This window comes from Pteropus vampyrus, unplaced genomic scaffold (assembly GCF_000151845.1).
Source record: "Pteropus vampyrus isolate Shadow unplaced genomic scaffold, Pvam_2.0 Scaffold65, whole genome shotgun sequence".
NCBI lineage: Eukaryota > Metazoa > Chordata > Mammalia > Chiroptera > Pteropodidae > Pteropus > Pteropus vampyrus.
In genome coordinates this window covers 3,261,439-3,278,114 of record NW_011888846.1, presented here as the reverse complement: position 1 = coordinate 3,278,114, position 16,676 = coordinate 3,261,439, and the positions used below count along the sequence as shown (strand labels likewise).

The 16,676-nt window shown below is 39.9% G+C and overlaps 1 protein-coding gene across 4 annotated transcripts in view; it reads left to right on the top strand.

Moving 5' to 3' along the window:
- The window catches only part of RASAL2 (RAS protein activator like 2), a 252,763-nt gene that overhangs the window by 223,534 nt on the left and 12,553 nt on the right, over positions 1 to 16,676 (top strand). For 2 of the 4 annotated variants that reach the window (XM_011361240.2, XM_011361239.2), the window contains 7 exons: positions 176 to 320; positions 992 to 1,228; positions 2,993 to 3,194; positions 5,350 to 5,528; positions 6,272 to 7,133; positions 13,795 to 13,929; positions 15,584 to 15,786. In XM_011361240.2, the coding sequence (XP_011359542.1) occupies positions 176 to 320; positions 992 to 1,228; positions 2,993 to 3,194; positions 5,350 to 5,528; positions 6,272 to 7,133; positions 13,795 to 13,929; positions 15,584 to 15,786 (1,963 nt within the window). Of the gene's footprint in view, positions 1 to 175; positions 321 to 991; positions 1,229 to 2,992; positions 3,195 to 5,328; positions 5,529 to 6,271; positions 7,134 to 13,794; positions 13,930 to 15,583; positions 15,787 to 16,676 lie in introns of all 4 variants that reach the window. The other 2 variants (XM_011361237.2, XM_023531256.1) reach the window with 1 other exon arrangement.

Here is a 16,676-nt window from a genome sequence, read left to right as displayed (position 1 = left end):
GGTGGTACCTCTTGGGTTCCAAAGCAGTAACTCTTCATGAACAATCTTTTGTCCCCTCCATATCAGGTCTCAGAAAAAATTCCCAATTAACATTTCAGGACAGAAATCCTAGGTTTTTGATTTCAGGAAGACATACCTATAGTTATGCTCTCTGCCATCTTCTCTTTTTAAATAGGAGAGTTCATCAAAGCTTTGTATGAGTCAGATGAGAACTGCGAAGTGGATCCCAGCAAATGTTCGACCAGTGAACTGATGGACCATCAGAGCAACCTGAAGATGTGCTGCGAGCTGGCTTTCTGCAAGATCATCAACTCCTACTGGTGAGTGTGTCAGCGCTCCGTCCCCTGCTTACAGAACCTGACAGTTTTCCACACAAAAGTCACCACAGTGCTAACTGTTCTTTCACAGCCAAAGGAAGGGCTTAGGAGGAAAACTGAAAGTTACCCTACTTCAGTCCTGCCTGAAATCTAAGTCTCTCTCGTGAGCAGAAGAACCCCCGAACTGTCTACATAAATGTAAAGTTTATGCAGAATATTAGCACCACGTTCTCCTACCACTGAAAGTATCTTAATGGCTTTCTAAAATATTAACTCATGTTAAACAGGTGTATTAATGATTTTTGATCATTGCGCCAACTCCAGCAATTGGTAAGATTTGGGAAGATTTTTGATGAACAGTCTTTAGGGAGATTATGGTGAACTATATTAAACCAGATGGTTTAGTCAGGAGCCTCCTGCCATTTTCCCGCTTTGCAGCACTAAATTTACACTGATTCCTGAGTTTTACAGCTTTGGGTTTTCAGTCTCCATCTGGGCTTCTGTGAATTTTCCACCACCTCTTGGCCGTGAGTCAGGCAGAGCTCACTCCACCGGGCCCTCCTCACTGCTTGACTCTAGCGTGGAGGTGCGCTGAGCCAGAGTGGGATTACTTGTGCTTTCTTGGGTTATGATTCTTTTATATTTAGAGGTTTTGCTCTCTTTTCCTTCCCCAGTGTTTTCCCTCGTGAGCTGAAAGAAGTGTTTGCATCATGGAAGCAGCAGTGCCTGAACCGCGGCAAGCAAGACATCAGCGAGCGGCTCATCAGTGCCTCACTGTTTCTCCGTTTCCTGTGCCCAGCCATCATGTCACCCAGCCTTTTCAACCTGATGCAGGAGTATCCTGATGACCGCACGTCTCGGACTCTGACTCTCATTGCCAAGGTCATTCAAAATTTGGCTAACTTTGCCAAGTAGGTGTCACTACCACAACCACTTTTTTTAAAAACCACTGTTTAAAAAATATATGCGATCTAAAATATGGATATGGGCGGGGAGTCTCATCACTCGTGTTACAAAATTCTCATTGTGGTGTTGTTATAAATAGCAAGAAAAATGGAAACAACTTAAATATTCATTTTTTAGAGGAATGGCTAAGTAACCTGTGGTGCATGCATCCACTAGAACATTTGCACCCACTATAAATAGTGTTTACAAAGAAAAGCCAATAACATGGGTAATGAAGACATAATTATATAAAATGAAAAGAGCCATTAAAAACTTTAGCCCAAAAAAAAAAAAAAAAATTTTTCAGGATATCAAATGGTATATATGCTATCATCCCAGCAATACAAAAACACAAAAACCTGAGCATAAAATTTTGGGAAGAACAGTCAGATAAATCCCATGGTTATGTTGTCTCAGACAGTTGGCCTGGTCCCTTCGAACAAGTCAGTGTCATGAAAAATGGAAAAGACGGAGGGACTGTTTTAGGTCGGAGGAGACTAGATGTGATGCGTTATGCTTCATCTTAATCGGATCTGAATTGGAGAAAAATCTGTAAAAGTCCATCTGGGGACACTTGGTGAAATTTAATTTTAAAAGTTTTAGTGTGGTAATGGCCTTGGTTTATGTAAGAGGTATTCCTTATTCTGGAGAAACGGGTGCTAATATATTTAGCGGTTATGTCTGCAACTTAGTTTAAAATGGTTCAGCCACAAAAAAAAAAAAAAAAGTATACATAAATAAAGAGAGAGAGTGAAAGCAAACTTGGCAAAATGTTAACAGTCGGTTGATGTAGATGAGCGGCATATGGGTGTTCATTGTATATTCTTTCAACTTTTCTGTAGACTTAAAAGATTTTTTAAACACAGAAAGCAGGGAGGAAATGCACTCAAATGTAAACAGCAGTTATATTTGAGTGATACCCACACTTTTTCTACTTTTCGAGGTGTTCAAGTTTTTCTTGTTTATATAATTTTTATAATTTATAGAAGATATTTTTAAGAAATCCCTGAGAAGGAATCACACTGGTAAAATTGATCACAACAGACTTACTCAGTATTGAAGCTTAAAGACAAGATTCCATTAGCAATGTACTAAAGGAAAAAAATTAAGTGAGACAGGTTGTTTTCTTAGTTTAAATAGTTGCTTCTTAGAAGTACACTACTTTAACTTCGTGTGTCCTGTTTATAAGCCGATGCAGAATATACACATTTACCCATATTTGAGCTAATTCTGGTAGAAAAGAATTGTTTCTAGGTTGATTTTGGAACAAGTTTTATAGACTTAAGCTAGGCTCTGAAGATAGCTAGAATCGATACAGGCAAAGAAGAGAGGAAGTTCTTCTCTCGCAGAAATAAGTAACATGAACAAAGGCGTGGAGAAGGAGTTTTAATAATGTATTCGGGAAACTTTGAAGAAGTGAGTGATATTGAAGGTTTATACTGATGAACATTTGGTACATAAATGAAGGTTATATTACAGAGCTTTAAATACCAAGAAAAAAAAGGGTTTTAGCTTTACCTAATAGAGAATAGAAAGCTATTCAAAGTTTTTGAGTATTAGTATCAATATTAAAAGTATATTTTGACATTTATCACTTACAGATAATAAACATATTAGTCACTTCCCTCTCCAAAATAAAAAAAAATTATAGATCTGTGAAAGTCAACTCCAAATGATTACCTCTCTTTTCCTAAATATGTTCTTTCTCGTTTTCTCTCCATGCACTTTAGATTCGGTAACAAAGAAGAATACATGGCATTCATGAACGATTTTTTAGAACATGAATGGGGCGGAATGAAACGCTTTCTTCTGGAGATCTCTAATCCGGACACCATCTCCAACACCCCAGGCTTTGATGGGTACATCGACCTGGGCCGGGAGCTTTCCGTTCTGCATTCCCTACTGTGGGAAGTAGTTTCCCAGCTCGATAAGGTAACGTGGACTAGAACAGTAGTGGGAGCTGGGAGACAGAGAGCTCGATTTATTATTTGATGTACCTGGATTCTGGAGAGCATCAGCAGAGTGACAGCACTCATGCTTTCTGTTAGTCGAAAGCAACCTTTTATCCTAGAAGTCTGGGAGTAAATGGTTATCATTGCTGAGTATAATATGTACCCTACAAACCAGGAAATTCTAGAAAGCCATGAAATTATTTACATATATTTTAAGGTAATTATCTGCATCAATGTAGTATATATATTGCAATAACTAACTAAATAAATAAATAAAGTATTCATAACATCTAACAACTTGCCTAGAAACTAATATCAAATATTGGCATATGCAACCTTATTCACATATAGTAGGATAAGACGAAGCCTCATGTTGTAATTGCTAACAAAACTGTGGACTTTGAAAAATACTGAGACTGTCATGTTTAATTAGCTTTACCCATGAGCTTTTTTTATATTATGCAAGTCAGAGGGTTTAATTTAACTATTAGTACTGCAGTTATATGGGATCTGAAATTTCAGATGGTTTCTTTCTCTGCAGATATGAATTAGGAGTACAGAAAACAATTACTTTTAATCATTTATTTCCTGATTATAAGCTAAGATTTTTTATATTAATAACTAAATATATATATATTGTACCAATCATTTTCTTCCTTCTGGAATTTTGCAAAGAGGGATAGATTTTATAATGGAAAATTGTCTTAACATGCTTTGGCTAGTTTTCTCACAATAATTATTTTTTGATGTTTTCATTTGCTACAGGTGTTTATATATAAGTGTGGTGGTATGTTAGAATAACTTCAAAAGACAAAGTTATCTTTCTGTGATAAGAATTTGTTTTCCTTCATTTTCCTATTATCCTTAAAAATGTTGCACCAATAAAACTGGAGGGAGGAGGGCGTAAAACCTATTAATAGAGACCACTTTCCTGAGGAAATGTGAGTGGTAGGGTGTCCACCAGTGCTTCAAACATGGTAAACCCGTCCTCATTCTTAAGGACCCCTTTTCCACTTTTAGATATGCCAGCCAGATTTTCAGTTGCAGCTATGCTGAGGGTAAATTCCTTGAATATGGATGAATCATGGCTCAGGAAGGTTGAGCATGTAAAGGCATTCTTCAGGTGGCATTCGAGCAGGCATTCTACCCATTTGAGCAGGGCTGAAGAATCTGTTGATTGTTGAGAAAACAAAGAAGACCCAGAGGCAGCCATGTCAAACTACCTAACATTGAAGGGTCCCATAAGACCCCATGAGAATAAGAATTCCCCAAAGGAAAAAAAATGAGACAGTTAAAGCAAGTACTAAAAAGTTAGTTATTCTTTCGTTGAATAACTGCATCAGTGAGATGCAGATACAGTTATCTCGAGATTAGCTTGGTTTATTCAGGGTCAAGGTTTTTTTTAACAGACTTTGCTGTGTAAATACACTTTCTCCTTTTTAATCTCTGTTTGGTCCTGGGAACCAAGAGTAGTACATCTAGACATATTTCCTACAGAGAGTTGGCCTGATTTTGTTGTTGAAAAAAAAATTCTCATGCTGATGCAAGCCCAGTTGGCGGTAGGTCAGGGTTCCCAAGATTAAATGGGATCGTGGATGGCAGTCTCAGCTGTGTGCCCTGAGTGCCCTGGACCCCTGCATGCAACACCTTCTTCCATGTTGGCATGCACTTCTCTCTTTACGTGATCCCTGTTCTTTGGAAGTTTCATCACACAGCCTTCTGGTCTTGAAGTCTTTTTTGATTAGAAGGTGTTTAGTTCTCCCCCTCCCCTTCCCCACCTTGATCTACTAGCCTTCCAAAGATTTCATTTGCTTTGCATGCCTATTTTAGTTGGAATGGCAATGTTTTGGTTGTTTTGAGCATGTCTTTTAATTTATATTTGCATAACCCTAATTTCTGTTTCCTTTCTTTCCTCGATGTCTGCTGCACCTTGTTCCGCCTCCTCCATCCATCTCGACGCCACGGTTCCGCTGCTCCATAACAATGCATTACGAACCTGCCACCCCCACATGCAAACACCTACCCTTCCCTCCAACCTACACCCCTTCATCACTGGGCATCGTGGTCCCAAAAACAATCTCTGGTGGATGTCGCAATGCTTATTATCCAACTAGGGTGAAAATTCCTTCCTACAGGCGACCGTGGCAAAACTGGGACCTCTGCCTCGCGTTCTAGCCGATATTACCAGGTCTCTGACTAACCCCACACCAGTACAGCAGCAGCTGAGGCGCCTCGCTGAGCACAACTCCAGCCCCAATGTCAGTGGAAGCCTCTCCTCTGGGCTGCAGAAAATATTTGAAGATCCCACTGACAGGTATGAAAGAGAAAATTTGAAGTCCTCTCTTGGAGGGAGAATGTTTAGAGACTTAGCAAAACAATCTATTTAACTTATTTGTTGAATTTACCAACTTTAAAGCCACTAGCAGCGGGAAAGAACTGTGTGACTTGAGATAAATCCAGTTGTTTGTCATAATACTACACAAGATCTAGGAGACTTATTTTCTAGAATGATATTGTAGAATGAATGATATGTCCTATTTAGTGGAGGACTAAGGGCTCTATAAATTTGATATTTTCATGTATCATAGCACTTAAAAATCTAGAGAACCTCATAGAAAACCATTGTATAGCTGGCTGTGTCAGCTGGACGGTCGATACGGTGTTGATGTTTAGACTGTTTTCTGTATTGGCAAGATTTGTGCCTTTGGTTGTGCACTCAGAGCTTCTCCTCTTGAAAGGTTGGAAGGAACCAATTGAGTATGAATTGGAATACCGTGGGAGGGTTTAAAACCTAACTAGGAAAGGATTGGAATCCTGGTTAAAATCAAAGATAGTGATGGAGTGGTATACACAGTGTTATTCTCCACCTTTGGAGAAAAACTTAAAATGTTGGATTTTATTCTAAGAATCATAATGATGGAATCTGAATTTAGAAACTGATGTAAATATCTACATTGGGCCTTGAGCCTTCGGAAGAGTTCACATGACTGAGGTGAGGAATCTTAACTATGTTGAATTTGCCTCAAAGATAATTAAGGGTCCTTTCCTTTTACACAGCGATGTGCATAAACTGAAGTCCCCAAGCCAGGACAACACAGATAGCTATTTCCGAGGGAAGACATTGTTGCTGGTTCAGCAAGCCTCCTCCCAGAGCATGACTTATTCTGAGAAGGACGAAAAGGAAGGGAGCCTGCCTAACGGCCGGAGCGTCTCCCTCATGGACCTCCAGGACACCCACGCTGCTCAGGTGGAGCACGCATCCATCATGCTCGATGTGCCTATGCGCTTGACCGGAAGCCAGCTCTCCATAACCCAGGTGGCCAGCATCAAACAACTGCGGGAAACCCAGAGCACCCCCCAGAGTGCACCCCAAGTGAGAAGGCCCCTGCACCCAGCCTTGAACCAGCCAGGCAGCCTCCAGCCCTTGTCATTCCAGAACCCTGTCTACCACCTCAGTAACCCCATGCCAGCAATGCCAAAGGCCTCTGTGGATTCCAGTTTGGAGAACCTAAGCACTGCCAGCTCCAGAAGCCAAAGTAACAGTGAGGACTTCAAGCTCAGTGGACCCAGCAATAGCAGCATGGAAGATTTCACCAAACGCAGCACTCAGAGCGAGGACTTCTCCCGGCGGCACACCGTGCCGGACAGACACATACCTCTTGCTCTGCCACGGCAAAACAGTACGGGGCAGGCCCAGATCCGGAAAGTGGACCAAGCCGGGCTGGGTGCCCGAGCCAAAGCCCCGCCGTCCCTGCCACACAGTGCGTCCTTACGTAGCACGGGGAGCATGTCGGTGGCCTCTGCGGCCCTGGTGGCCGAACCTGTGCAGAATGGCAGCCGGTCCCGGCAGCAGTCCTCGTCCTCCAGAGAGAGTCCTGTCCCCAAAGTGAGAGCGATCCAGAGGCAGCAGACGCAGCAGGTAGGGGCAGGCGCTGGTGGGCTTGGCTCCCCCTTGGCCAACTCTCGCCTCTGGTCTTTGTTTAGAAATCATTGGGAAACCCGATTGCCAACAAGGTTGCCACTTAAAAATATTTTCTGTCACCTTAATCGGAAAGAGGAAATGAAAGATCTGGAAGGCTGCTGGCGAGGAGGCGGGGCGTAGCTTAGCTCATCACCCTGAGGGGCTCTGTGGGGACCGTGCGGGGCCATCCCTCCTCTTCCCACAGCGGGCTGCTGCATCATGCTGAACGAACAATTACGCACTTAAACGATGAAATCTAGAGGCCAAACCAACTAGGAAATATTTTGGGAATCTAGACAATAATCTTTCATTTTTTTCTTAAGCTTCCAGAATAAAGTTTTGCATTCTGAGCCAGGAGTTTAATGTAACCAGTCTCTACTCCATCCCCCAACTCCTTTGGGAAATATCAAGTCCCATATGCCTTTTCCTGGAAATAGCTGCAGAAATAAACAACTGAACACCTATAGAGGCAAGTGAAGGAGAGAGGTATAAAGAGAAGCACAGGTGGTTGACAGGAATCCTGAACATTTACGAATCCCTTACATTTCTCTTTACGTGGACAGGCCCAGCTGGTGTCACGCCCAATCTTAATATAGTATTTCCACACTTTTTCTCTTGAAATTTTTTCCCAAGAATTTAATCATGTCTTCATTACACATTACATTGGGAGGCACCAATACATATTTTGTTCTTTGAAACAAACTGATGACCTTAACCATTTGTGTGTATGTCTTTCATCTGAAAAATATTTTTTTCCTAATAAGTTTTGTATTTGTTGAATTTTTTTTTGAAACCTAGTCATACTTTATAAGTAGTGGGGAGTTTAGTGATTTAAAAAGTTCTGTGACAAATTCTTGTTAGAGGAGACTGTGGTAAAACCCCAGTGTATCTCTTTTATATTTTTGCATTTTCATAGGTAGGCATTTCCTGATTTGGCTGCTTCTGCCTCCACTCTGCTGTGATCAGAGCCTTCGCCCCTACTTTGACAATTATCGTTTTTCGTTTTTTAATCAGAACATTTATAGAATCCTTGCATATAGAAGAAGAAGGAGGGGTGAAAAGCATGACTAACTGACGCTGATTCTGGTAGCTGACTTCCTGGGCAAAACCTCCTAGTTGGTCATTTTTTCCTGAGGAAAATAAAAGTTTTTCTTCAGCCTTAAGTTTTTTTGTTTTTGTTTAGTTGTATTTCCCAAAATTTCACCAATTTATTTGATTTAATAAGCATTTTCATTTAAAAAAGAAAAAAGATTATATATGTTATATAAATAATATAATAATATATTTAATTTTTTCCTTTAAATGCAAAATGCTTAAGTGCTTATGTACCTTTATCAACATTATATATTTTTTATTTATATATCATATCTATATATTTAATTTGTGTGTTAGACTATCAGTCACTCACACCTAATCATTAATTAGTTTCCACACATTGCTTTTATGCTAGCTTCTGGTTTCGATCAGCTCCTTTCAGAGAATTAAAGTGTGTATTGAGAGGAGAAGAGGAAGATGAGTGATTTTAGAGATGAAATGCTGTGTGGGGCAAACATCTACCTGTGGCTTAGTGCAGCATGAGGGCCCCGAGGAAGAGATGAGAGGGAGAGAGACTGTCAGGTCAGCAGAGGGACAGGACGTGGGAGAGGGCCTTCTGCTGACTTCTCCGGACAGAAGCGAGGACGGCTTCCCCGTTTCTCCTGCTTCATGTGTGTGTCTCAGACTGATTGCTTTCAAATATAAGTTAAATTCCCTCTGCGGGATCATCTGGAACCACTTGTCATTTATAACATTTGTGCTATAGGAAGATATAGCACCTATCACAGAAGCATTCAGTACATGTTTCTGTGGGTGAATAGAAGGCTGTCTGGATGGATGGAGGTAGGAAATACATGTAGTTTCCAAACAACCAGTTAAAATTATTTTTATGCCACAGCCATTAAACGAGTTGGGGAATATCTTTATTATATTGGCATGAAGTGGGGCACAGCCAAAGTGAGATGGCCTCACACAGCTTTAAAGATTCCTTTTTGTTTATGCCATTGCTGGACTGCCACCATCATACCAGTTAAACCATAGATGACTGTGTTTTGATTGCTCAAGTTTCTGGTTTTTCCGTATTGGCTTTTTCTGCGTAGAGGGTGTATTCTTTTGAACTTATATTGTTATTTTTTTCATTCCTTTCTGTTTCTCGCTTGCCTTTTTCATCTCACTCCCGTGAAGCCTCTGAAGTTCTATATAATCAGCACATTTTTTAGGCAAATTCCTTTACATATTTCAATTGTAAATTGTGTTGGGGAATTCTTCTCTCTCAAAAACTAGAAGATTTCTTTGTGGGGATTGTTCTGTAGGCGTCTGTAATTATCAGAGGCTTTGTCCCATGCAAATTCCATTTGTATCCTAGCACAGAGGAGCGGCCATTGTTGGCAGTGTGACTAGCTTCTCCCTCTACTGAGTAGGAAGGAAATACAATCCTAATGGAACAATCTACAAAGAAAGAATTTTTTTAGGAAACTTGTCTTTTTTGGTCCTTTTCAGCCTCTGTTTAGATTTAATTTTTTCTCATTTCTCTTTTCATTTAGTTTTTTTCATATCATGAACACTGTACATATAATAGACTTTATCTACAATATGTGAGTTGTTCAGATATAGCATGTTACCTTACCAAACCTTAGAAATTCAGATTTGAAGAAGCTTTTTAAAGTAGTATATGGCCAGTCGATCAGAAAGATGCTTTAATTCTGACACTTGGATTTGTTGAACCCTCTTCTAACCAACCTCTGGCAAAGACTCTCAGAGTTTACTTACCAGTTTAGTCCGCCCTTTGGTGTCGATAGCAGAAGTGTTATCCATTGATGGGAACCTGACTCTTTCAGACTGTAAAGAAGCCCAAACCAACAAGTCTTGTTTACTAGCAGGGAACAGGGAGCTAGCCCCTTCTCAATTGTCAGCATCCTCATCCGGCCTATGTCTAAGTGTAGGGTCAGTGAAACTGCTGCCTCAGGCCATTTTGCCCTAAAGCATTATGATTTTTCCCAGAGAAACTTTATACAGCTCTATCTCAAAAGGAAGAGATTCCTAATAGGAATTCTTGGCTCTTTTTTTTTTTTTTTTTTTTGTCTTTTTCATCCTTCATTTTCTTTAACGATCCTCTGTTGGAAGTCAGTGGGTATAAACACTCTTCCTCAGGCTGTAGCTAAGCAAAATGGGGTCCAAACCACTTACCAACCTCTTTCTCAATTTCCGTGACTATGAACTAGAGGTAATAAGTTCTGCGATGCAGCCAGCTTATAAAGGAGAAAGAACAATTATCGAAGAAGAGCCTTTGATGCACTTTATTACTACATGTAGTAACAATAAAGTATAACTTATTACTAAAAAGGATTAGTGGAAAAACAGAGTATCCTTCTCTTAGTAATGAATTAAATTTTAGTGATGAATTCTAAAGAGAATCCAGAGTATTAGTAAATGAATAATATTTTGTTGAGCATCTGTTGTACAATTATATAGTCACTACCATTCCAAAGAAAACCCTCTGATATGGTGCCGTGTCTCAAGGATTGACCACCTGATTGGGAAATAAGACTAGCATACGTAAGACCTATAGAAAAAATGAAGGACATATTACAACAAAAAATAATTTTGAAACAAAAATCACCTCTATTTTCTTTCAACTAGCGCAATAACCAATTTTGATTTGTTCAGTATTTTTATCTTTTTATAATTATATAAAGGTTTTATTATGAATACAAGCAATAGTTACTGGTCTGATTTTATTTTTATAGCAGTTATTGACCACCTACCACATGCAGTGCAGAATGCTAGGATATTATAGATAGGAAGTGGTTGAAAATCGGGTTCAATCAATAAAATAGGAGTAGACCCAAATGCCCAGTGCCCATTGAACAGTTGCACATAATTCATGGACATCGTCAGTCCTTAAGACACGGTAGCTGCCACCATCACCAGTGGAGTGAAACCGCTCTTGTTTTTACGGCTTCTCACTTAGCAGTTACCCGAGACTACCCCAAGGGGTTGTTGTTTTTAATATGTTTTTAGGAGCTAAGATCTCTCCTTAGTGTGTTCTTAGGAGTATCATTAGTTTGCAGTGCATTTAGAGGACTTTGATCGCCAGTTACCATAACAAATCACAGGAAAGCTCATTCAGGCAACATCTTGTTAACTATATAAAGCAGAAAGCTATTGAATTAGCTGCCTCGAAGTAATAAATTCCAGACAGTAAAGTTGCTGTTAGTTTTAGTGGCTACTTTATCTCAAACTGCTATTGAATAGAAAATTTTGATTTCACAGAAAAGCAGCTTTTCTGTACCCTGAGTGCTAAAGTGATAAGATTATAAAATTAAAAAGACATTTGTCTCCTTTAAATATTGACTTTCTATTCATTTTTTAAGACTCAGAACCACATTTTTTTTGCCTATACATAAGTCTAATAAAAATCTAAATCCCTTGTTCAGTTGTTTTTCTCTACAAATACTAAAGCAATTTATTGTGTTCTGCTTTTCAATCCAGTATGGGAAGAACTGGTGTGTGTGCATGTGTGCGTATGTGTGTGTTTAAAGTGCCGTAGAGTTCATAAAGTGATTTTACATGCTGTATCATTTGTTTCTCATAAGAACTTTTGATATGGATAATGATTATCTTCCTTTATATATGATACTATATCCTATAGGCCAGTGTCTTCAAAATTATTTAAGTATACAAAGTGTTTATTTAATTAGTCATGTAATTATTTTAACACATTTTAGAAAAAATAATTACTAATATAGACATTTTTAGTATATAATATATAACATCAAACTCATGGTCTTACTGATCTTATTGTTTAGCATAAGGACTTAGCTAACTGAAAGAGATTGTTTTAAAGAGATAATAATATAATAGTGATAATGTGACAAAAATAATGAAAGTGATACAGAAATGAATGAAGTATAAGAAGCATACCTATATACTATAGCGGAGATAAAGGTAGATTTTTAAGAACTGAGGGTAAGTTTAAGACATGTTTATGTGTTTCTTGACAAAATGAAAAGAACAGCTTTAAGGAAGGAAATTTTAGAAGCTCATGCATGAATACTTGTGTGTGCCTTGGACGAAGCCATTTTTAATTGATACATATCTGTAATCTGTTTATAAGTCAACCAAACCAGGTTCTTCTTCAAACCTTCAAGAAATACCTTCATATTACTTTCATATAGTGTGTTTTCAAGCCTCTCCCAAACCATCTTTGATTACCTTTTAGTCTCTGCAGCCAGTTTTGTTTTGTTTTGTTTTGTTTTCCAGTTTTTTCAGCTAGTCTTTCTAAGTCTCAAAGTTATCAAAATACTCCTTCTTTTAAAATATCTGTTTAGAATTTAACTGGGTTCTATTCCAGAAAGATATAAAGATTCTTAAGGTGTACAGCTCTGCGTGGGAGAGAAAATTCCCTTCAATGAGATTATGGAGTATCGGTCCTCAAAATAGAAATCCATTTTAATTGTAAAAAGGCTAACTCACATGCACTGCTTTGTTCTCTCCCTCTCTCTCTCTCTCTCTCTCTCTGTCTGTCTCTGTCTCTCTCTCTCTCTGTCTCTCTGTCTCTCTGTCTCTCTGTCTCTCTCTCTCTCTCTCTCTCTCTCTCTCTCAGGCAAGCCAGAGAAACACAATTTGTGTATTTCCAACATTGTTTGTGGAGAAAACACTAATATTCAGAGGCCTAGTATAAATTGTAATATCCAGTGCTAGTTCTCTAAACCTAATACAGTGACAGCATCTAAGCTTTCTAGTAAACTACAAAGAACTTTTGAGTACATTGTCTTATTCAATCCTCACAACTCCTTGAGATTGTCAGGCTGGGTGTGGTGATGATGCTGGTGGTATCTCTATTTAGTAAATTAGGAAAAGAGTATTTAAGAGGTTAAGTGACAATTTAAGTGGCAGAGATGCTCCTTAAAGCCAGAATTCTTACCACTCTCTATATCTATATTGGAAAATGACAATTTAGCTATCCTAACTGGATAGAAATTTTCCGTAGACTAATTTGATCTACTGTTTTGAGCTTGTATTTAATCAAGAAACTTATCTGGTCTAATATGTGGGCTTAATTATCCCATCATTGCTCTGTAAAAATGACTAAAATGATTTTTCTCTTTCTCTAAATGGTTAAGGTGAAAATTAAGAATTTGACATTCTGACATACAAACGGGCAGCTTGTGAGTTTATTTAGCAGTAATCATTTCCTTGGTTACTGATCATCTCTGGGCTAAATAGACATTTCTTCACCTGAGTAATCAATGATCAAGTTGTGCTTTCTTTCTCTCATTCTATTATCATTGTAAATCCATAAAGTAATTTGGACCATTGGACTAATTAACAATTTTAAGACTTTGTCTTTCTTTGGAAGGAGAAAAAGGCAGGTTCTTGGGTGTGTTGCATAGAGAATAGTTTATTCTTATACAAATGAGTATTCTCTTTTCTCACCCCCAGCCCTGGCATCAATAAAGTATTATTTAGAACTGAGAGCACTTATTAGAAAACAGGGGTGTCTTCCAGAATAGCTCCCTCTTTGAAACGTAACTAGTGGATGAACTGTTTGGGGAGATGCAAATAAGTCTTTCTGATGCAGGTTCAGTCACCTGTGGACTCTGCCACAATGTCCCCAGTAGAGAGGACAGCAGCCTGGGTTCTGAACAATGGGCAATATGAAGAGGATGTGGAAGAAACGGAGCAAAATCCAGATGAAGCCAAGCACGCCGAGAAGGTAGAACCGAGTCTGTCTTTATCAACTCACTGCCCCATAGCAACAGGCCACCAGAAGGGCCGTCTAGCCAAGAACATGATCTGCCCCTGTCATCTTCCGTTCCACCTCACATACGTATCTCTGTGTAATAACTCAGTAGTGTCCTTATGTGAAAAGATGCAGAAAGCGTTCATCAAGCTGGAGCGGGAGGCATTAGCTCTAACTTTTTTTTTTTTTTTTTTTTATGTAGGTAGCCTTAATTTGGAGAATCCTTTGCTATTCACTTCTAGTCATTTTAGATGACTATTTAGTGTTTCTGTAAACTGATTGTTAGTCTTCAACCAAGGCCAAAATTTCCCTTGGACTAGACCTCCTTTCTAATCTTGGTAATGATTTTGTCTTTCTTTTTCTTTTTGCATTTGCTGGATAAAGAACATCTAGCTCTATAGATGGTTTTTAAAAAGACATTAACTACCTGTTGGTTTGGTTTTATTTTGTTTTGTTTTTTAAAGAAAAGTCGACAAGGAAAAAAATGATCAGACAGGAACTTTGACATCATGTATGGAATTATCTTATTCCGCTAACAGCCAGACAACTGGCTTCTGCCTACTCGTCAGTGTGATCCTAAACTGTGCTTGGTTGATGCAGTCTGCCTCTTCGAACTGTCCTAAAAATGGTCATCTTCGACCTTCTGGATTAGCAAGTGTAGCTTAGGACCGAGATGTTGGCTAAGCAGAAGCTAATTGTCTGATTGTCAAATAAATGGGATGTTATGTGACGATAGATTGCATTTTACAAAGCACCACATGATTTATCACTAATGACTAATGAATTTAAGTAGACCATCTACAAGAAAGCTGATGCTCCTCACCCCACCTAGCAATTTGACATCCCCACAGCAACTTCAGTACAAGAAAGAGCCATGTAACCATTTGAATTATATAAAGCTTTAATGAGAATTTATTATATAAAGGTTTAGCTTATGTAAATTTAGTGAGAAAACAGACATATGTGTTCCAGCAAGCAGAACCAAATTGGGCAGATAAACCACATCATGAAAGCGAGCCAGGAGGCGGTATTCATCAGTCCTTGAGAACATGTAGGCCTTTTGCTTCGTGCTTATGACCTGAATAGTTTAAGCTTTTAATGGTTGGGGAGAAAGCAGCAATAGTCTGCTCTGTCATAAAATCCTACTTATTGATTTAGTAGCTTAAAATTATAGAAGCATTGCTTGATTCTAGTAGAGCGAAGAATGGCAGTCTGATGAGCCGAAGTATGTCCCGGACCCTACAGCGCAGGCGAGGATCAGAACCCTTCCTCTTGTAGACAGCTGGCTTTTGACTTATTTTAAGTGATTTTTCAGGCTTCTAAGTGCTTGATCTTTTCATTATAGAATCAGTATGGCTTGCAACAGCTGGTAGTTTCATGTGGAGAGAGACATAAATATGCAGGTTTGGAATGCCAAGTTAACATTAAAAATGAAATTTGAGGAGGAAGGCAAAGCCCCGTTACCATTTATGCCTGTTGATAATTTAGCGGCACTGGAATGGCAGCTCAGACAGCATCCGGCCACCTCGCCTAGGGCTCTCTTCGTAGAAACTAAATCACTAGCTGCTCAAACCAGTGTGATCCACTTTTCCTCTCCTGCTTCGGCGCCTCGTCTCCTCCGCTGCAGTACGAGCAGGAAATCGCGAAGCTGAAGGAGCGCCTGCGCGTGTCCAGCCGGCGGCTGGAGGAGTACGAGCGGCGGCTGCTGGTGCAGGAGCAGCAGATGCAGAAGCTGCTGCTGGAGTACAAGGCCCGGCTGGAGGACAGCGAGGAGCGGCTCCGCAGGCAGCAGGAGGAGAAGGACAGCCAGATGAAGAGCATCATCAGCAGGTGAGACGGCGCCCCGGTGGCGGGCGTGGGCTCGGTGGGGATCCAGACTGATGGGGGGATGAGCCGGACACCCCTCGAGGAGTGGCGGCAAAGCCGGTTTCAGCCGTGCCTGTGCCCTGTGGCACTTAGGACAGATGTGACGACTGGCTGTGTCTCTTACAGGTTTCTAAATCTGAGACCTTTGTGCGCTTCCTGGGAAGACAGAGATAGTCTGTTCTTTTCATTGTAGCAAGTAGAAAAAATAAAAACTCAGTGACTCACTCGAGAGGTCTTAGAGGAGAACTGGGTTTTGAAACCTAGGTGTTCAACATCCAAGACTAACCTAGTTTTTCACAAGTCCAAAGACATTTCATTGGCTGTCATTAGGGCCAGAGAACCAAGAGCGGGTGGCAGTGATGTCAAGGGAGGGGACCACTTATACCAGCCACTTATAAAGCACTCACTAGGGGCCAGGCACTTTTCTAAGTTCTTTACAAATACTAGCTCATCTGATCTGTTAATAATAATTTGTTTAATGCCAACGTCTGAGGTAGGCATTATTCTCATTTTACAAATAAAGAAACAGGCAGCAGATCAAGTCAGTTGCCCAAGGCCACTTAGTGGTGCCACCAGGATTTGAAGCCAGGCAGTCAGGCCCCAGAGTCACGCTCATTACCATTGTGCTTCGATCTTGTCAGAAGCTGTGGACAGGTCAAGTAAATTGAAGACAGAAAAGGTCTGTTGTTTAGCATGCGGAGTCTGACCGGGAGCAGTTTGATGGCGTTTAAACACCAGTGGGGTGAGATGTCAGTGGTGGACAAGAAAGAAACTAGACCTACGAAGTGTAGAGTACTTTTTGGGGAAGCTTCCTTAACAGCGGGTGGTTTGATTTCTTTTAACTGGTTTGATAT